Genomic DNA, 23,164 nt, shown 5'->3' with positions numbered 1-23,164 from the left:
AGGAAGCCTGACAGGATGGGAATCAAAAGCAGCCTGGATTCCCAGATGTCTGAGCAAAGCATCATAATTTTCTCTACACGTATGGGAAAAAGAGCAAGCCTCAAAAAGGACTGCTATTATCACCAAAGTAAAGCTTGACATTCCACGTTTCCTGAGAAAAATGTGGGTCTAGTACGTTCCTTGATCCAGATCACTAAAGAATACTTATAAAATTCCTACAGAGCTCCACCTTGTCATATTCTCTATACCTATATATGTATTCTTTTTTTGTTTTTGAGACAGAGTCTTCCTCTGCTGCCCAGGCTAGTGTGCAGTGGTGCAATCTCAGCTCACTGCAACCTCCACCTCCCAGGTTCAAGTGATTCTCCTGCCTCAGCTTCCTGAGCAGCCAGGATTACAGGCATGCGCCACCACAGCCGGCTAATTTTTGTATTTTTAGTAGAGATAGGGTTTCACCATGTTGTCCAGGCTGGTCTTGAACTCCTGACCTCAAGTGATCTGCATGCCATGACCTCCCAAAGTGCTGGGATTACAGGCGTGAGCTACCGTGCGTGGCTCCTATACCTACATATGTATTCTGGTTTATTTTTCTTCATAGCACTTATCTCACTCTTTGATATTATATTAAATATCTGATTATTGCCTCTCTCACTAAAATATAAACCCCAAGAGGACAAGGACTAGGTTTGCTCTGTTCATTGTTGTGTCCCCAGTGCCTATCTAGTACACTGCCTGGCACACGGTAAAGGTCAAAAAGGATTAGTTGAATGAATGAATGTATGAAAGTGTGAATACTAAAATTTAAGCTTATAGCCAGTTGGACTGGGTTCACAGCACAAAGCTGTTCTATGATCATACAAGTTATTTGCAAACTTATACCTTGAGTTTTGGAGCGCTAATGCAAAGTTTGGCTACTGAGATACAAAAATGTCCATACCCTTTGATCAAGAAGTTCCACAGGCTAGGTGTGGTGGCTCATGCCTGTAATCCCAGCACTTTGGGAGGTCAAGGCAGGCGAATCACTTGAGCCCAGGAGTTCCAGACCAGCCTGGGCAACATGGTAAAACCCCATCTCGACAAAGAAATGCCAAAAAAATTAGCTGGGCGTGGTGGCATATGCCTGTAGTCCCAGCTACTCAGGACGGTGAGGTGGGAGGACTGCTTGAGCCCCGGCAGGTCAAGGCTGCAGTGAGCCACAATCGTGCCACTGCACTGCAGACTAGGTGACAGAGAGAGACCTCATCTCAAAACAAAAACAATTATTTATTAATAATGTAACATTTATAATTTAATGTCAAGCAATAGGATGAAAAGAAAAGTATGGTATATCTTTAATAAAGAATATTATAAAGCCACTAAAAATGTTTTATGAATTTTAAATCATATATGTAAAGGTTTATGATAAATTGTTAGATGAAAAGAGTAAAACCACAGTTGAATATACAGTATAATACCAACAAAAGAATATGCCAAAGTTTAAATAGTACCAAAGGATTGTGATATGGGGAAAAAAATCCTTCTATACTTTTTTTCTCTTTTCTGAATTTTCCAAATTTTCTATGAATGATCAGGTCACAATTTGATCAATGAAAGAGATAAAGTGAAAAAATACAGATTATCTTGTTGGCTGATAATTTAACCTTTTTTCTGTTGTATATAAGCAAAATTATTAATCACATGTAATAAAAATGTTCAGTTAGACAATGCTATGAAAAGTAGTAAAAACAGTCCTTGTAGTTTTTCTCGGTAATTACAAGAAAAATTGTTCCGCAAGAATTTCAAAAAAATTGTTTGGCAAATAAAACTATATAATTTCAATTCATTTGGAAAGTTTAATGATGAAAACGCATAGGTGAGGATGGCAATTTCTAATGAATTAGAGAAAATGGTAACTGTTTTTAAAAGATTCTACATGCAAATCAAAACCACAATGAGATACCATCTCATACCAGTCAGAATGACTATTATAAAAAGGTCAAAAAATAACAGATGCTGGTGAGGTTGCAGAGAAAAGGGAATGCTTATACACTGCCAGTGGGAATGTAAATTAGTTCAGCCATTGTAGAAAGCAGTTTAGTGACTTCTCAAAGAACTTAAAACAGAATTACCACTCGACCCAGCAATCCCATTATTGGGTATATACCCAAAGGACTATAAATCATTCTACTGTAAAGACACATGCATGTGTTATGTTCACTGCAGCACTATTCACAATAGCAAAGACATGGAATCAACCTAAATTACCATCAATAGTAGACTGGATAAAGACAATGTGGTACATATATACCATGGAATACTATGCAGCCATGGAAAAGAAAGAGGTCATGTTATTTGAAGCAACATGGATAGAGCTGGAGGCTATTATCCTAAGCAAAATAACACAGGAACAGAAAACCAAATACTGCATGTTCTCACTTATAAGTAGGACCTAAACATTGAGTACACATGGACACAAAGAAGGGAATGACACAGGGGCCTACTTGAGGGTGGAGGGTAGGAAGAGGGTGAGGATCCAAAAATGAGCTATTGGGTACTATGCTTATTACCTGGGTGATGAAATAATCTGTACACCAAATCCCCATGACACACAACTTATTAATACCTATGTAACAAATCTACATATGTATTTCTGAACCTAAAAGTTGAAAAAATAAAAATTAGGCTGGGAACGGTGGCTCACGCCTGTAATCCCAGCACTTTGGGAGGTTGAGGTGGGCAGATCATTTGAGGTCAGGAGTTTGAGACCAGCCTGACCAACATGGTGAAACCCCGTCTCTACTAAAAATACAAAAAAAAAAAAAAAAAAAAATTTAGCTGGGTGTGGTGGTGCACGCCTCTAGTCCCACTTACTTGGGAGGCTGAGGCAGGAGAATCGCTTGAACTAGGGAGGCGGAGGTGGCAGTGAGCCGAGATCATGCCACTGCACTCCTGCCTGGGTGAGAGAGCAAGACTCCATCTAAAAAAAAAAAAAAATCAAGATTTGTGCTTTTTAAAAAAGATTCCACAGGGGTTGTTTTTTTTTTTTTTTTCCGTGTCTGGATTTTTCTTTTCTCTTCTTCCTTTAAGATGGTAAGTTAAATGAAGTTTTATGAGAGAGAATGAGTCTAAAAGAGAAAAAAATAGCTTTGGACTTGCTTTTGAATCTCATTTTGTATCTCCAGGTTGCAGAGCTCTAATTCTCTTAAGAACTGCCCTCTCTCCAGCCCTTTAGGGCAAGACAAGAAAGGAGACTAAATTGTGCTGGGAGCAAAGTCAGCCAGGGAGGCACCCTGTGCCCTTTAAGAAGTAGGCTTATTCCCCCACCAGATTTGACATGTTAAAGCCAAAACTGCTGCTAGATATCATCTAGTGGTTTTGAAAGTATACATTTTAAAGCCTCGAACACTTTGTTCAAATACCATTTAGTTTGATAGCAAAGAGGTAAAATAAAAAACCCAAGTGTTGTGGATATAAGGGCCTACAGCCCCCTATTGCTAGGAGCTTTTGCTTCTCTTCTTTCCCTGGGGCTATGGGGTGAGGATTTCCTGGGGCTGTAGGGTGAGGATATGGAAGCCCCTTAAAAACACTGATTTGATCCAATCTCCTTTCTATACAGATAGAAGGAAATGAGAGCAGATGGGGCAGTGATATGTTTAATGTCACACATATTGCCTGATTAAAACAGTTCAGCTGACTCACCCATAAAATAATTACAGTTTTCTAAATGACAGGATCAGAAGTATATGTTGGGAAAATACTAAAGAAAATAACAATTGAAAAGAATGACTAAGAGAAGTGAGACCCCAAATTTGAGATTACAATGTTATCACCCAAACCTATTCTTTCTACACCAATATAAATTTTACAACACAAGGATGGCTTAGGAAACAGGATTTTCTTTTATATTTTTCTTCAATTTGGATTTTTTTTTTTTAATTTGGAGATGTTTTGGAAAAGTTTTAAACACACAGAGAAGTATAGAGAATAATATAAAAAACTACCACGGACACATTTTTGTTTAATTTTTTGTCGTCTTTGCTGTATATATACGTGTGTGTGTGTGTGTGTGTGTGGTGTGTGAGTATATGTGTGTATGTTATATATATATATAAAGTTAACATCCTCTCCGTATTTCTTTTCATTCTCCTTCCTCTTTCTTCCTGTTCCCAGAAGCAAACACACTCATGAAGTTGGTCTGTACTCCTATAGTAGAATAAATATTTGTTTGTTTGCTTGTTTTATCCATAAAATAGATTTTTATTATCAAAATATTAATTAAAATTGAGTGAATCTTAAAATAGTTTTTATGCTTGCCTTAAGATAATAAAAAGATTTATTTCCTGACAGGCAATTTTAACAACCTCAAACCTTTGAACTAGATTCTTGAAAATAAGGATGCCTCAGATTTATTGAAATAACTATTATAAACTCTACTATCGTTTTTTATTCTTCGGATCCTGTGCAAAGCCTGACTGACTTAAACTTATTCAACTTCTTAAATTGGGTTTGGTTAACTGAGCTATAAGATAGAAAAGGCTGTTAAAGTCGGAGCCGATGAAAGCAGACACAACAGCAAAGGTGGTAACTGCTGTCTGTTATTGAAGAAAACAGTAAAAGACACAGAAACTGATTACCTGTATACATGATATTGAATAGAGAAAAGATTATATTAGTTAGGCAGAAGTGTAATATATTTTAGAAATGCAATAAATGTAATATGTTTCCATAAAAATGATTGATATTTATAAAAATTTCTAATGCTTTGGGGCTCTAGTAGTTACATAGTCCAGTTTTGTATGTTGGCTCTGTCATTTACTAATTGGATGACTAATTGAATGATAATAGTGCCTATTGCACAGAAATCCTGTGAAAACGAAGTGAGATAATCCACTTAAGACATTAGGAACAGAGCCTGGCAAAGAGTAAGCACTCAGTATATGTTAGCTGCAAGTAGCAGTCGCAGCAGCAACAGCAGCAGTAGTAACAAGAGCAGTAGTAGTACTATTTGAAAAGCTGACCCATGTGGAAGCATTCATAACCTGGAACAGGCAGAGAGCACAAACTCTGGAGCTTCACTGTGTCAGCTGGATCCTTTGCACCCTTTTACCAACTGAGTGGGCCTGGGGACAACTGCAGCACATAGGTTCTGCCTGCTATGAGGGTTCAGTGGGTACGAACGATGCTTAGTGCCATGCATGCAGGACATGCTCAGTCAACATTAGCAGTTACAAATATTCCAGATAAATAATGCCTTACTTTTCGTAAACACATCCTATTTTTAACCTGCAGAATCAAGCTCACACTTTTCTCACAGTAAGACGTCAAGGGACGCAAGAGGAAGGATCTAGTTGCACTGATTAGTTTACCAAGGAGCAATCTGTCTAGGTACAGAGGGACTGTATGTAATCATTGATGTAAATACAGCTCTATCTAGGCACAGCTCTGCAGGAATAAAATGTGACCCCAAAGGCGGGCTCTTTTTCCTTGAAAGCAGATGGCTAAGATCCCTGTGAAATTCTTACTGATAAGAGATCGCCAAGAAAGGGAGGCCTAGAAGATGCTCTTAATAATGGACCAATGAGTTATGATAACAAGTACTTTTCCAAAACACTTTCACACACATTAACGCATCTGATCCTTGCAGCAACTCTATGTGAAGGAAGGTATTATCCTCATTTGTCAGAGGAGGAAAGTGAAGAGCAGAGAAGTCAAGTGACTTGCTCAAAGGAGAATCAGGTGCATTCCTACTTCAAGTTCAGGACTTTTATTACCCATGCATGGCCTTGTGGAATGTTCCTTGCTGGCATGTACTTGCCATATTGTGGGGGCTATTTCATTTTTCCAATGTTTTTGTAACCTTAGTTGTTAGGATTAGCTTAACTCTAAATCCCATCTGTACTACAGCATACATGCAGTATGTTGCATGTGTGTGTGCATCCTATATGCATGCACACATATAAGCACGTGCTGGGGGACAACCACATTATTTTTCACATTTTATTTCTTTTTAAGCGTACTTTTAAAAGATGAAAATCTTTGATTGAATTTGAAGATTGATGTGATTCAGCCAAATTTTAAGGACGCTAAGTCATTTGTTTGGACTGAAGCCTGAGAAGTAATTCAGTCCCAAAAGGAGGCAAAAAAGGGTTTTCACTTTAAATGAACCATGTTTTTTTTTTTCCTGAAACCATGATCTAATTTCTTTTACAAAGGAAGCACGAACTTTTGTTGCCATCTCCAGCTGTCAAGCAGTCACCCATACTCTTGCCCTGCAGCAAAAGGAAGGGACATCAGGTGACAGACCCTAAATTTCAACTAGTCACACAAATTACAGACCTTCCTATCACGATGTCCTCTTGACCTTCTGCTTTTCCCCTACAATGAAGAATGAGACACAGTTTAAATCAAAACGACTCTCATGGGCAATTTTACAAAACAAATAGAAGGCTCAGAGCCTCACCCCCTTCCCCATTTTACCCGCTGGGCCAGCCTGTTCTCTCTTTCCACGCAGGCAGGAGCTAATAATTAGAAAGACCTTTCCCACACTGACAACGATGCTCTGTTTGCCAAGCCCCGTTTGCTTTGAAGAAAGAGTTTGACTAAGTAAATATTTACAAAAACAACTATAATCAGATGCCAAGTCCCACTTCTAGGGGACACTAGCGTGGCACCACACTGCTTTGTGGTGGTGTCTGATCAAAGGTCTGTACTGGCTCTATCACGAGGCTTGGCATACTGAAGTCCTTCTCTTAGCCTTTTAACTTCCATGCCCAGGACACTTCCCACAAAATATGAGAAAAATTACATTTACCATTGAAGAGTCAATTTAGAAATGCTGTACCAATCTGGGACCACAGGAAAAAGTCATTAAATATTACTGTTTCCAGCAGTTGGGGAGAGCTTTGTGAAGTCAACAGAGAAAATTAAAGCCAGGGCTCATTAGCATTCAGAAAATATGTCATGATTTAAAACTATTTTTTTCGTGGTAAACCATTTACTGGCTAAAACCTAGTCGTAATATTTGTATTACCTGTAGATCTGTTATCTATAAAACTGTGGGACCTGAGCGCTCCAACAGGGTGAGAATCAAAACAGGTGCCTCCGCCTGTTCCTATTATGCATATTAGCCCATGGCCTTCTCACAGCCTGTTAAACAGCTGAATTTGAAACAATAATGGTGCAGGCCAAACACTCGCCTGAAGGCCTGTCTGTCTTGGGATTTGGCCATTTACATTGATTTTCTTTACCCACATTTTTCATGAAACACAAATATTTGCCATGGCAACTGGGGTGTCACATGACATGCTGCTACATAAATAGCTTGGAAATCTCTTAAGGGGACACAGCCCACCAGTGCTGATATTACAGTGAAACCTCTTGATGATTTCAATATTGAAAGATAAAAGTCTGGGAAGAGCAGGTAGCAGTCTACTATGGAGAGGCAGTAGGATTAATTTCTCTTGTTCCGCTCTTCAATTTCTCCTTCTTTCTTTTGAGAGCAGCTGTAAACATGACCACTTTCCACATAAGGTAAGCCAGAAAAAGACAGTGCCAGCTGTCTCCTTTCTGTGGTGAAAAGTTTCAAAAATCACAAGTCTGTCTGCAGTCCATAAACATAAGAAAGCAAGGTACAAAAGTCCAGCACATTTAAACTGGGGGAATCTCCATAAGAATGAATTACATTGTACTGTGAGGAGTTAATGTTAAAGAATACAGAATTTGGCCCGGTGTGGTGGCTTATGCCTACAATCCCAGCATTTTGGGAGGCCGAGGCAGGTGGACCACTTGAGGCCAGCAGTTCAAGACCAGCCTGGCCAACATAGCGAAACCTTGTTTTTACTAAAAATACAAAAAATTAGCCGGGAGTGGTGGTACATCTCTGTAATCTCAGCTACTCGGGAGGCTAAGGCATGAGAATCGCTTGAATCTGGGAGCCAGAGGTTGCAGTGAGCCGAGACTGTGCCAGCCTGGGTGACAGAGCAAGACTCCATCTCAAAAAAAAAAAAAAAAAAGAAAAAAGAAAAGAAAGTGCCTCATGATGGTTAAAAAAGAAAAAAAAAAAAAGGCCCGGCGTGGTGGCTCATGCCTATAATCCCAGCGCTTTGGGAGGCCGAGGCAGGTGGGTCACTTGAGGTCAGGAGTTCGAGACCAGCCTGGCCAAAATGGTGAAACCCCGTCTCTACTAAAAATACAAAAATTAGCCAGGCATGGTGGTAGGCACCTGTAATCCCAGCTACCTGGGAGGCTGAGACGTGAGAATCGCTTGAACCCAGGAGGCAGAGGTTGCAGTGAGTCGACATAGTGCACTGCACTCCAGCCTGGGCAACAGAGTGAGACTCTGTCTTGAAATAATAATAATAATAATGATAATACAGAATTCTTTCCCCTGCTTCATTAAGGTATTCTATGTATGGAGATCTTGCCTGTTTAGCCTGTATTTAAAGACAAATAAAATACAGTAGAACCTCACAATAAGACATCCTATACCATACAAATTTGGATACAAAGCAATAGCTACTGGACTCCTGACCAGTTAGTATTAGAGGCTGACCCAGTCATTTAGTTAATCTTGCAATGATGCAACATGATTGAATTTTTTAGACCCCACCAATAACATTATGCTAGAGTTGACTTGTACAATTCCCCTTTTGAAAGTCAAATGCATACCAGCAGCAGCTGAAATAGCACTTATTTCTATGTTGAAGGTACAACTCAATAACGTGTAAATCACCAAATATCTCACAGAAAGTGCTGTAAATAAGAATAATTTTCTTTCTATAGTGAGGAATATAAATACCTTTGATCTTTGTTTCTTGGGAAAGAACTTCACTTCTGCTGGAGATGGAGGTGGTTCCCGAGGTATAGTGAAAGTGGCTGTGGATGAAGATAGTACATGTCACCTTTTCCAGAAGAAGAGGCTGAGTCACTGGTTGGATGCTATTGGGTTTGCACCTTGAAAGTCAAATGGCTCTGTCACCCACTGTGCGCTCACTACCTTTCTTTCTGTATGCATTCAATGAAACAGCTATGATCACTGACTTCAAAAGGAAGCCAAGAGCATGAGAGGGCAACAGTTCTATTAGAATACAAGGTCAGCCCACCTTATGCAAACTGCCTAGATAAAAAGGCAAATTTTAAAAGCAGGCACATTTTAAAAGCAGGCAAATTAGAGAGTAATATCTGTCTTATAAAATGCTTTGTTAGATTTCTTTAAATAGCCAGATTCCCAGGTTCATGTAAAATGTGATTTAACATAGCTACATATGGACTATTCTATTGTGTAAAAAAAAAGATTCTAAAAAAGTTAAATGACTGAGGGAAGTGATAGAAGTGAAAAGCACCATAAAGATTATTTTTGAAATTAGTTAAGTCTATAAGCAACAACTTTTAGAGAACACACCTAGTCCATGGTCGAGGAAGAATGGGCCCACATGCTAGACAATGCTCTCAATCACATCTCTCCTACTGCCTAGCAGCAAACCTGACTGCCCTTTACCAAAAGCCCAAGTCTGACATTCTCAGGGGAGAAAAATCCTTATACTACTCATCCCAAGAAAGAGAACAAAAAATTTATTTAAATGGTTAATTGAATAAAAGAAGTGAGGCTTCTTTCAGCTCAATTCCTTCAGCTCAACCCCCTTTTCTGTTAGTTTTCTATAACAACAATCTTAGAAGGAATTGACAGATATTGATCAAAAACAGCACGCTAGTAAAGGATATCAATATATAATTTAGAATCTCACTTTGAGGACTTGGTTCTCTTAGATTGTCTCAACTGAGCTGCAAGGAATATCTTCAGCTCTTTTTTAAAGAGTAGGAAAAATAGTAGAGCCTTTTCAGTGAAACTCACCTTCACAAAAGGGATTTCTTTGTTGCATTTGATCACCCCATTTTTACACCCCTCTTGTTTCCCTGGCTTCCGGCAAGCTTCCCTGTGACTTGTAGTCCTCACTATCCCCTGGCCAGTAGTGTATGAAGACCCCATTTTAAGGGTATAGTTTTTGCCTTCAGTTCTATGCTCTCCTTCCCTGGTGTCCACTTTGGAGTTTGCTCTCCCACTTCTGAAGGTAAGTCCACATCCTGTGTTCAGCCTGCTTTGAATCCACAGATTCACCAGTAAAATTTGTTATTCCTATTGTCTGCAGACTCAGTACAATTTTTGTTTAATTTTCAGGTTCTTGCATAAAAGTGAGATTTATGGCTACATTCCCATGTTCAAACAAAACAGCAGCTGAGAAATTTTCAAGTGGGCATAACTTTTAAAGGATTTTAGTAAAATTTTAATACAATTTGGTAGGATAAAGATCTCAAGGATAAGTAATTTCACATGGCTAATCCACAGTTAATGATATCAATAAGAATTTTCTTAGCTGTCTGCAGAAATGCTATCACTAAATTATTATTTCATGTGGCCTTGGATTTTATGAGACACATGCATTTGAGGAATGTGTCTGCATTTTTACAAAACTGTATCCTAATGCACTGCCTATTTTGCTACTCAATTTCCCTGCTGGAAAAAATCTGTTTGGTAAATTTTGCCAGAGTTAATGGAGAGGAAAAAATCCTTGTCTTTCTGGACAAACTTGTATGCTTTTGTGGTAGTTATTACTAATTTTTTTTTTTTTTGAGATGGAGACTTGCTCTGTCGCCCAGGCTGGAGTGCAGTGGCACAATCTCGGTTCACTGCAAGCTCCACCTCCCAGGTTCACGTCATTCTCCTGCTTCGGCCTCCAGAATCGCTGAGACTACAGGTGCCCACCACCACGCCCAGCTAATTTTTTTTTGTATTTTTTGGTAGAGACGGGGTTGCACCGTGTTCGACAGGATGGTCTCAATCTCCTGATCTCGTGATCCACCCACCTCAGCGTCCCAAAGTGCTGGCATTACAGGCGTGAGCCACCGCGCCCGGCCAGTTATTACTAATTTTAGAGCCTCAGATTTTTCAGAGTGACAATATGCCCAACTCCTAGCACATTAGAAAAAAAAATTTTTTTAAGAACATGCAGTTAAATTTTAACTTAAGATAAACAATAAATAAGTTTTTAGTATGTCTCAAATATTAAATATACTTATTCAACAAAGAATAACAGAATTTCCATGAATGGATTAGAATAAGCATAACATCATTCTAAGAATGTATTTAGTATAAGTATGTCTATAATCCTAATGTTAGCTCTAACCCTATCCCTGGACATCCACTTTCCCAGCCTTTCTCATAGCTAGCAGTGAGCAGTGAGATGTAAGGGAAAGTCCACCCCAAGGTTTCTGGGAAGAGACTGACACCACTATTTTCCCCTTCATCTGGCCTGGAATGTGTATGTAAGGCCCAGGGCTGCAGAAGCCATCTTATGACCAAGAGGTGGCAAGCATGAGGATTAAATCAAACATACCAAAGAGGGTAAAGTAGAAAGAATACCATGACAACCTGCTGATCAATGCCACCATCCCTAGGCTCCTCACTTTCCAATCTCTTGTGTACGAGACAAATTCTTCATTGTTTAGGCAACTGGTAGTTTTCTGATATTTATAGTCACATGCATTCCTGAGTGGTACTACCTGTTCCCGTCTCTCCCTCCTTCCCTCTTCTCTTCCTTCCATACTTTGTCTTATTGCATGTGCTAGGACCTCAGTACAAAAATGGTGGCAACAATGATCATCCTTGACTTGTCTCTGCTTTTAATCGAGAAGTAGAAAAGGAATGCTTCAAAATTTCCCCTACTAAGAGTATTTTTTGCTCTAGGGCTTTGGTTGATAACAACAATCAGGTTCAGAAAATTCTCTTCTATTCTGCTCCATCCAAAGGATTTTTCCCTTATCATTAATGTTGAAAAGTATTGAATGATTTTTTTTTCTTTTGGTATATATTGAGACCATGAGGTTTTTTCTTTTTAAATATGTTAATATGGTGAATTATATTGCTAAATTTTTCTGATGTTGAACTTTCCTTACATTTTTCCTTGATTATGATGAACATTTAAAAAATGTTAATGTTTTTTAGAATCTTTGCCTCTATGTTCCTAAATAAGATTGATCTATGTATATTTTTTCTTCTACTGTGCTTTTTCAATTTTGGTAGCAAAGTTATAATAGCTCCATAAAATCAGTTGATAAGCTTTTCCTCTTTTTTTCCCCTATGAAATAGTATAAAAAGAATTAACTGACCTGTTAAGGTTGGTAAAACTTCCCTATAAAAGGCCTGAGGCCTTCTCCCCTCTGGCATATTAGAGTATGTGAGTGTGTGTCTGTGTGTGTGTGTTTAAAAGACAGAGAGATATTTTTGACTACCATTTCAAATTATCTAATAATATTGTTTTAAGTTTGTTATTTTTTCTCAAGTTATTTTTGGTAGTTCACATTTTTCTAGGAAATTTTTCATTTCATATTTTAAAATATATTGGCACAAAGTTATCATACTATGATTTTTAAAAAATTCTACTGTATCTATAGTTAGTGACCTTTTTTCATTTTAATAGTGTTTACATGTGCCTTCTATTTTCCTTTCTTTATCATTATTGTCAGAGATCTGCCTGTTTTATGTTCTTTTAAAGAAGCCAATTTTTGACGGTGCAGTGGCTCAGGCCTGTAATCCCAGCATTTTGGGAGGGCAAGGTGGGTGGATTGCCTGAGCTCAGGAGTTTGAGACCACCCTGGGCAACATGGTGAAACCCTCTCTCTACTAAAATACAAAAAATTAGCCGGGCGTGGTGGCGCGCACCTGTAGTCCCAGCTACTCGGGAGGCTGAGGCATGAGAACTGCTTGAGCCCTGGAGGCAGAGGTTGCAGTGAGCTGAAATCACGCCATTGCACTCCAGCTTGTGCTACAGAGTGAGACTCTGTCTCAAAAAAAAATAATAATAAATAAATATAAAATAAAAAAATAAAGAAGCCAATTTTTAATTATTTTGGGTCATTTTTGTTTTTACTTTCTTAATGTCTGCTTTTATTTTCATTATTTCCTTTCATTTTTTTTCTCAGTTTACTGCTTTTCTTTTTCTGTCTTCTTGTGTTTAATTAGGCTTACGTCACTTATTATCAATTGTTCTTGTTTTCTTTTTTCTTTATTTTTTTTTTGAGACTGAGTCTCGCTCTGTCACTCAGGCTGGATTGCAGTGGAGCAATCTTGGCTCACTGCAACCTCTGCCTCCTGGGTTCAAGCAATTCTCCTGCCTCAGCCTCCTGAGTAGCTGGGATTACAGGTGCGCACCACCACGCCCGGCTAATTTTTGTATTTTTAGTAAAGACGGGGTTTCACCATTTTAGTCAGGCTGGTCTCGAACTCTTGACCTCGTGATCTGCCCGCCTTAGCCTCCCAAAGTACTGGAATGTTCCTGTTTTCTATTAAATGCATATAAACAATGGATTAGGTTGCTCAGAAGTGATGAAAGACATTGGTCTACAGATTCAAGAATCCCAATAAATACAAAGCAGGATAAATAAAAAGACCTATATGCCTAGATGCATCACAATGAACCTGTAGAACACAAAACACAAAAAGAACTTATTTCAACTAGAGAGGAAACAAAAGACAAATTGTTTTCATCCACAATTTTAGCCACTATTTACCACTGACTCCTCAATAGTCCACAGGCTCCTCAATAGCAGATATAATTGCTAGAAAACAATGAAATAATATATTGAATGTGCTGACAAGATAACTTTCAAAAGTCAGGACACAAACACATTTTGAGGCAAATAAAAGTTGAAAGAGTTTACCACCAGCAGAAACAGGCTTGTACTAGTGGAAATTGAAAGAATATAATTTAGGGAGATGTAAATGAATGCAGTATTGAAAGTCGGAGATGCAACAAGGAATGAAGAGCAAAGACAGTGACAAATCTGTTGGCTAATATAACAAATTTTGATTACATAAAAAACATTAACAATAATGTCTTGTGGGTTTTTTTAAAAAGATACAACTAAAATACATAAGAAAAATAGATGCTACATCAGGAGGGAGATGGAGTTAAAATGTTCTGAGGTTTTTATACTGTTAAAGGGAAAAGTACAGATATTTATTAACTTTAGACTTTGATAAGTAATATATGCATGTGAAAATAAGAAGCTAATCACAATAAGAATATAAAAGGAATGTATCAATTCCAAAATAATAGAAGAATAAAAGTATAATGAGGAAAAATAATCTATTCAAAAGAAGACAATAAAGGAAAGAAAATGAAATAGCAACAAAACAGGGCAGGGCACAAACAGAAACAGTCTAGATGGAAGAAATATTATCAAAATATATTAGTAATTAGAATAACTGTAAATACAGTAAATGCTAAATGGATAATGATGGTCAGAATGATTTTTTTTTAAATTCAGCTATATACTATTTATAAAAGACAGACTTAAAACATATTGCTACAGAAAGATTAAAAGTAAAAAAATGAGAAAAGATATGCCAGGCAAACAATAACCAAAAGGAAGCTGATGTGGCTATATTAACAGACAAAATGCTATTTATGCTAAAAAGCAATTATAGAGATAATGAAGGACAGTGTGCAGTGATAAAAGTTCCCATTTACTAGTAAGATATAATAACTATAGTAAGAGTTGGCAAGGATGTGAATTCACAGAGTATCTTACTGAAGGTAGAAACGTAAATTGATGCAATGACTTTAAAAGACAGTTTGGCATTACTTTCTAAAGTTGAATGTTCGCCTACCCCATGACCAACACTTCCACTCCTATTGACCAAGAAAAATGCTTGTGCATACTCAGTAGGAAATGTGAAGGAATGCATGGCAGCACTGTTCACAATACCAAAGGATGAAATCAACCCAAAAGTCCATCAACAGAAGACTGGATAAATTAACTATGGTCTATTCAAACCATCATCTTCAGCAAACTAACACAGGAACAGAAAACCAAACACTGTATGTTCTCACTCATAAATGGGAGCTGAACAATGAGAACACATAGACTTAGGGAGGGGAACATTACACACCAGGGACTGTTGGGGGGTGGGGGGAAGCAGGAGGGAGAGCATTAGGACAAATACCTAATGTGTGCAGATCTTAAAACCTAAATGATGGGTTGATAGGTGCAGCAAACCACCATGGCACATAAATACCTATGTAACAAACATGCACGTTCAGCACATGTATCTCAGAACTTAAAGTAAAATAAACAAACAAACAAAATGGAATATTCTACAGCAGCCAAAAGAAATGAATTCAGTGATGTGCAGCATATCTACTTCAAGACTAATTCAGTATTTCAGGGAGGGCCCTGGCATCTCTAGTTTGATGCATACAGGCCATCTCCTTAGAATTCCACTTCTCCAGCTTTGCGTACAGCTCCCTATGCTTTCCTTTCATGTCAAGCAGGTGTCCCTCCCCCATTATTCTTTCTAAAAGTCAGACTTACTGAGTTACTACTTACATACGGTAAAATTCACCCTTTTTTAGTGTATACTTTTATAAGTTTTGGCAAATGTGTAAGTCATATAACCATCACCACAATCAAGATATAAAACAATTTCAGGCTAGGCACGGTGGCTCACACCTGTAATCCCAGCTCTGTGGGAGGCCTAGGCGAGTGGATCACGAGGTCAGGAGATTGAGACCATCCTGGCCAACATGGCGAAATCCCATCTCTACTGAAAATATGAAAAATTGGCTGGGGGTGGTTGCGGGCGCCTGTAGTCCCAGCTACTTGGGAGGCTGAGGCAGGAGAATTGCTTGAACCTGGGAGGCGGAGGTTGTAGTGAACCGAGATCACGCCACTGCACTCCAACCTGGGCAACAGAGCGAGACTCCATTCTCAAAAAAACAAACAAAAAAAAAAACAAAAACAATTCCAATACCTGCCAAAATTCCTGCATGCCCCTTTTACAGTCAACTACTCTCCCCATCGCCAGGCAACTCTTGATCTGTTTTCTGTCTTCATTGTTTCATTTTCTAAAAATGTGATGTAAATAGAATCATATGGTGTGTAGCCTGTTGAGTTTGGCTTCTTTCACTTCGCATAATGCATTTGGGATTCATCCGTATTGTTGCATGTATCAGCAATTAGTTCCTTTTTAGAGCAAGCCGTACTCCATTGTATGGATGTACCTCAATTCATCAGCTGAGACATCTGAGTGGTTTCCAGTTTTTGGTGAATATGAATAAAGCAACATTCATATATTACAAACCTTCATATACAGGTTTTTGTGTAAATATGTTTTCATTTATCTTGGGTAAATACATAACTAGGAGTGAGATTGCTGGGTCATACAGTAAATGCATGTTTAACTTTATAAATAACTGCCAAACTGTTCTCCAAAGTGTTTGTACCATTTTGCATCCCTACCAACAAGGAATGAGAGTTGCAATTGTTCCATATCCTCATGTAGTGGTATCCCACTGTGGTTTTAATTTGCATTTCCCTAATGACTAATGATGTTAAGCATGCTTTCATGTATCTATTTACTATCCATGTATCTCCTTTGGTAAAGTGTCTGCTCATGTCTTTTGTCTGTTATGTTATTGGGTTGTTTGTTTCTTATCACTGAGTTTTAAGAGTCTTTATATGTTCTGGATAAAAATACATGATCAGTTATTGTTTTAAAATATTAACTCTCAATCTATAGCTTTTCTTTCTTTCCTTTTTTTTTTTTTTTGAGATGGAGTCTTGCTCTTGTTGCCCAGGCTGGAGCAATGGTGCAATCTCGGCTCACTGCAACCTCTGCCTCCTGGATTCAAGCCTCAGCCTCCCGAGTAGCTGGGATTATAGGCACCCACCACCACGCCTGGCTAATTTTTGTATTTTTAGTAGAGATGGGGTTTCACCATGTTGGCCAGGTTGGTCTCAAACTCCTGACCTCAAGTGATCCACCCAACTTGGCCTCCCAAAGTGGTGGGATTACAGGCATGAGCCACTGTGCCTGGCCAATCTATAGCTTTTCTTTTCATTTTCTTAACACTGTGTTTCAAAGAGTATAAGTGTTTAATTTTGATGAAGTCCAATGTATCCATTTTTTCATTTTATGGATTTTGCCTTTGGTGTGGTATGTTAAGAAACCTTTGCCTAACTCAAGAACACAAAAAATTTTCCCCTTTGTTTTCTTCCAAAAGTTTTATAGTTTAGGCTGTATATTTAATTTTATAAACCATTTTGGGTTAATTTTTGTACATGGTGCAAGGAATGGGTTAAGGTTCTTTTTTTCCCTTTTATATAAATGTCCAGTTCTTCCAGCACAATTTGTTGAAAAAATTATGCCTTCTCCATTGAATTGCCTTTGCATCTTTGTCAAAAATGAATTGACCAAGTATGTGTGGTTCTATTTCTGTACTCTTTATTCTGTTCCATTGATCTCTGTGTTTATCCTTTTGCCAATACCACACGGTCCTGATTACTGTAGCTTTATATTAACTCAGATAACAAGAGTCCTCCAATGCTGTTTTCCTTTTTCACAATTGTACTAGCTATTGTAGCTCCTTGCCCTTTCCACAAACTTTAGAATCAGCTTTTCAACCTCTACAAAAAATCGTACTGAGATCCTGGTTGGGACTGTATTGAATTTATAGATCAATTTGGGGAAAATTAATTACAAAAATATTGAGTCTTCTAATCTATGAACATGGCTAATCTTTCTAATTTACTTAGGTCTTCTTTTAATTTTTTCATTAGTGTTTTATAGCATCCAGCATCCGTATGTTTGCAAATATTTGTTAGCTTTATACCTAAGTATTTAATATTTGGTGTTATGTTAATGGTATTTTTTTAATATTCAATTTCCAATTGTTCATTTCTAACAAATTGAAATTCATTTTATTTTTGTATGTTAATCTTGTGTCCTCAAACCTTGCTGAACTCCCTTGTTAGTTCTAGTAGCTTTTGTGTGTGTGCGTGCGTGTGTGTGTGTGTGTGTGTGTGTGTGATGGCTTGCGAGTTTCTATGCAGTAATTGTGCTGTTTGCAAAGAGAGTTTTATTTCTTCCTTTCCAATCTGCATGTCTTTTGTTTCTTTTTCTTACCTCACTGCATTGGCTAGGAACTTCAGTACAATGTTCAATAGAAGTGGTGAGAGTGCACAACCATGTCTTGTTCCTGATCTTAGGTGAAAAGCATTCATTCAAACACTATTGTGATATTAGTTGTAGACATCTTTTATCCGTTTGAGGAAGTTCCCTTGTATTCTTAATTTTCTTAGAGCTTTTGATACAAATGGATGTTGATTTTTTTAAAATTGAGATGGTTATATAGTTTTTCTTCTTCAGTCTATTCATATGGTGACTTACAATGATTGATATTTAAATGTTGAAACAGCCTTGCATTCCTAGGATAAACCCCACATGGTCATGATGTAATACATATAAAATACATAATCTCTCTCTATATATATATAAACATATATATCTATATATAAATATATAGATATATAAAATATATAAAAATATCTATATATCTATATATAAATATATATCTATATATAGAGAGAGCGCGCTAGATTCAACTTGCTATATTTTGTGAAGGACTTTTGTATCTATTTTCATAAAGTATACTGGGCTGTAGTTTTTTTCTAAAGTCTTTGGTTGTGGTGTCAGGGTGACAATAGCTTCATAAAATTATCTGGGAAGTGTTTCTTTCTATTCTATTTTTCAGGAAGAATTTCTGCAACATTGATAATATTTCTTTCTTAATTGTTTGGTAGAATTCACCAGTGATGCCATATGGTATCATTTTTTTTCTTACAATGTTTTTAAGTACTAAGTCAATTTCTTTAATAAATATAGGACTAATCAGGTTATCTATTTCTTCTGGAGTGAGCTTAGGTAGTATCTGTCTTTCAAAGAATTTGTCCATCAATATAAGCTGTCAACATTATAGGCATAAAGTTGTTTATAATGTTCTCTTATCATCTTTTAAATGTCTATAGGATCTGTAATGATGTCTCCTCTTTTGTTCCTGATACTGGTCATTTGTGCCTTCTCTCTTTTAATCTTGGTTAGTCTGGCTAGAGGCTTACCAATTTTATAAAAATGTTCCATGAAACACAGTTTGGTTTCACTGAATTCCTTTTTTTTTTTTCTATTTTCCATTTCACTGACTTCTACTTTTGTCTCTATTATTTCCATCTGCTGCTTGCTTGGGTATAATTTGCTTTTCTTTTTCTGGTTTTTTAGAGTGGGAGCTTAGATCATTAATCTGAGATATTTCTTCTTTTCTAATAAAAGCATTTAATGCTAAAAATTTTTCTTAAGCACTACTTTAGCTGCATCTTACAAACTTCAATATGTTGTGTGGTCATTCCCATTTAATTCAAAATATTTTTTTAATATCCTTGTGACTTCCTCTTTGATCCACGGGTTATTTAGAAGTGTGTTTTTGCCTTTGGGGGATTTTCTACTTTTTAGTTTAATTCTGTTAAGGTCAGAGAACATAATGTGTAAGATTTTAACTATTTTAAATTTGTTAATATTTGTTTTATGGTCCAGAATATGGTCTATTTTGGTGAATGTTCCATGTGCATTTGAAGTAAATGCATGTTCTGTTGTGTTTTAATGCTCTATAATGGTCTACATGGCCTATAATACTGTTCTATCATAGTCTTCTATAGCAGGGGTCCCTAACCCACAGGCCACAGACTGGGTACTGTGGCCCATTAGGAACTGAGCTACACAACAGGAGGCAAGTGGCAGGTGAGCAAGCATTACCATCTGAGTTCATGCCTCCTGTCAGATCAGCAGCAGCATTAGATTTTCATAGGAGCAAGAACCCTATTGTGAACTGCACATATGAGGGATCTAGGTTGCATGCTCCTTATGAGAATCGAATGCCTGATTATCTGAGGTGGAACAGTTCCATCCTGAAACTATTCCTCCCCACCTCTTGTCTGTGGAAAAATTATTTCCCAGAAAATTGGTCCCTGGTGTCAAAAAGGTTGGGGACCACTGTTCTATAGTATTTTTTTGTGGGGGTTACTAGTTCTATTGATTATTGTGAGATATAATTCTGGATTTATTATTTCTGTTTTATTAATTTTTGCTTCATGTATTTTATATTTCTGTTTTTAAGTAAATACACATTTAGGAATGTATGTCTTCTTGCTGGATTGATCCTTTTATCATTAATGTGCCTCTTTATTCCTGTTAATGTGTCTTCATCTGATAGTAATAGAGCCAATCCAGCTTTCTTTTCATTATTGTTTGTATGGTATCTTTTTCCATCTTTCTCCTTTTTATTAATTTTTAATTTACATTTAATTTGTGTCTAGTCCTATAATTTATTTTTGAATTAAAAATATACAAGCTTTTTATTTTGGAATAATTTTAGATACAGAAAAGTTGCAAAGATAATCTAGAACGGTCCTGTGTACCTTCATTCAGTTTCCCTTAATGTTAACATATTCCATTACCGCGGTCCATTTGTCAAAAGCAAGAAACCATCATTGATACATTATTATTAACTAAACTCAAGACTTCATTCAGATTTTACTAGTTTTTACACTCTTGTCTTCTTACTGTTCCAGGATCTTTTCCAGGATATCTCATTGTATTTAGTCATCAAGTCTCCTTAGCCTCCTCTGGTCTGTGACAGTTTGTCAGTCTTTCCCTGTTTTCATGACCGTGACAGTATTGAGGAGTATGGTCAGGTATTTTGTAGAATGCCTGAAATTTGGGTTTGTCTGATGTTTTTCCCATAGTTTTTCTGTAGTTACAGGTTGTTGGGGCAGAATAACATAAAGGTGAAGTCCTTCCTCATCATATCATATTAGGGGGCACATGATATCAACATGAATTATGACTAATGATATTATCCTTGGTCATTTGGTTAAGGCAGGGTTTGCAGGTTTCTCCATTGCGAATTTTCTGTTTTTCTTCTTTCTGTACTCTATTTTGGATGTGAATCACTAAATCCAACTCACATTCAAAGAGAAGGGAGGGGTGGATAAATAAGCTCCATTTCCTGGAGGAAGAGGTAACTGTTTAAATTATTTGGGGCTGGGTGCGCTGGCTCATGGCTGTAATCCCAGCACTTTGGTAGGCCAAGGCAGGTGGATCACCTGAGGTCAGGAGTTTGAGACCAGCCTGGCCAACACGGTGAAACCTCGTCTCTACTAAAAATACAAAAAATTAATCAGGCGTGGTGATGGGTGCCTGTAATCACAGGTACTTGGGAGGCTGAGGCAGGAGAATCGCTTGAATCCAGGAGGCAGAGGTTGCAGTGAGCCAAGATTGTGCCATTGCACTCTAGCCTGGGCAACAAGAGTGAAACTCCATCTCAAAAACAAATAAATAAAAATAAATACATTATTTGGAATTCTTCTATAGAAAGATTTGTCACTTCTCACCCTACTCCTATTTTAACCTATCTGTCTTGACATTTAAATTGCAATTCTTAGAGACCACATACAGTTGGGTCTTGCTTATTTATCCAATCTGACAATCTCTGTCTTTTAATTGGTGTATTTAGAACATTCACACTTAATGTAAAGATAGCCTTCACTTTGGACTGTTCCAGTATGTACAAATTCTAGTATTACAGTTTAGTTAAATAACATCAGTACCCCAACATAGTTCAAATTCCAGTTACCATAAAATTGTAATTGCATAAAATATAAATTTGCTGCTAGAATTCTATTCCACAAATCACTACATAAGTGACAGATGCATATAAAGGTCAGTGACCATTCAAGTCATTCCATTCAAAGTCTGTCAGTCATTGGTCACTGTGCATCTGTTTTTGAGTTTGCACACAGACTAAAGAATGTAGTAGTATTGCCTCTTTGACTCCCAGTGATAAATCCACATCATTTTTTTTTCACAAAAAAGGTACAAATGAAAGACAGAGTTGGTTAAGGAGGTTAAAAGTATACCAAAAGAATGAAAACTGATAGTGCTCAAAGTGAAAAGGAAATATATTGTAAATAGAATTATAGAAGAAATAGCTGACTGTGGGAATGTAGTGAAACTCAGGATGATTACAACTTTCATCTTGTCCTATTATTGAGGACAAAAGTTGGCTACTAGAAGGCTAGATCTGGGGCAGAGATAATTTCTGTGTGTCCCCAACTGAACTGAGATGCATGAGTGTCTTACCTACAGTTGGAATCTTACGTGCTTCATCAAAACTATGCAGAGGAGCTGCTCTGGGTGTAATGGGTGGATTCTGAAAGGTAATCCTTGCTGTTGGTGGAATCAGACCTCGTTCTATCATACTTAAAATCCCTAAAAAGAAACATTAATAAAATGTGAGTTTAATTCCAAGCAATTCCACAAAGTCTGAGCTCTATAAATTTCACAAGTGTAACTTACTCCATTCATCATCTTATTTGTGAGGGTACATCTAGTGCCTTAATCCTTTGCATAAAAAAATAGCTACAGTACACATTCATTTAAATGTAATATTCTAACCCAAGGAAAAATGTCATTTCCAATGGCAGTAATATGAAATAAAATTGCACTAATTTCATTTTAAGGTGGAAATATAATTTCAAGGCAAACTAAAACTTCTTTATACTTATGATACTTTCAATCATTGGTAATATTATTACTCTTTTTAAAATTCAGAGAAATCAGGCACAGATTCTTAATAACTAAGGAGATCCTTTGTTCCAAAAGAAGGAAATCTGTGTACTTGAAACCATGCCCCTGTTGTATAATCAGTCATGCTTTATAAAATAAGGAGTCATTTTTAGAAATTTCTCATATCACCAGAAGATATTAATGCTCAGATAGGTTATTTTAATACAACTGGGCAAAATGGTTAGTATTAATGTAACTAATTTACAATTCCTAGCATTCATACTGTGTTAGCATGGCTGGTGCCAAATCTTTTAAAGGATAAGAGACATCATTAAATAAATAAACAAATGAATAAGTCAATGAATGATTGACCCAAGCCTGCTGTTAGAGGGAAAACTTTTGTTAAGGTGGATCTACTGTGTTGAAGCCAGAAACCTAGAAACTTGGGGACTACTTGCAATAAATTTGTGGTAGGGCTTCAGTTTCTTGTTGCTCTTTTACATAATAGAAAGTAAGTAAAGAGCTCTGGGTCTCAACAAAATCCTAGAATACAAACTGTGTATTCAAGTTGGCCTAAGTTGAAGAATTTGGCACACAACTTGGTCCCTTCTAAGAGGGACCAATGCTATTTCTATTTACCTTATGACCTCTATACTATATTACTATTAAGAATGTTAGTGTAGTGTTATAGGAATTCAGTAGAATGATCACTGAAGGGTTGGAGAGCTGAAA

General features: G+C 37.2%; 1 protein-coding gene across 23 annotated transcripts in view; it reads right to left on the bottom strand.

The window, feature by feature from the left end:
• IQCH (IQ motif containing H) overlaps positions 1-23,164 on the bottom strand; it is a 247,006-nt gene that overhangs the window by 135,649 nt on the left and 88,193 nt on the right. For 22 of the 23 annotated variants that reach the window (XM_031002514.3, XM_031002515.3, XM_031002516.3 and 19 more), the window contains 3 exons: positions 22,007-22,135; positions 8,777-8,853; positions 6,316-6,354 (listed from right to left, as the gene is read on the bottom strand). In XM_031002514.3, the coding sequence (XP_030858374.3) occupies positions 6,316-6,354; positions 8,777-8,853; positions 22,007-22,135 (245 nt within the window). Of the gene's footprint in view, positions 1-4,016; positions 4,183-6,315; positions 6,355-8,776; positions 8,854-22,006; positions 22,136-23,164 lie in introns of those variants that run through there. The other variant, XM_019011081.3, reaches the window with a different exon arrangement.

Source organism: Gorilla gorilla, chromosome 16 (genome assembly GCF_029281585.2).
Source record: "Gorilla gorilla gorilla isolate KB3781 chromosome 16, NHGRI_mGorGor1-v2.1_pri, whole genome shotgun sequence".
NCBI lineage: Eukaryota > Metazoa > Chordata > Mammalia > Primates > Hominidae > Gorilla > Gorilla gorilla.
This window is presented reverse-complemented; position numbering and strand designations above follow the sequence as displayed.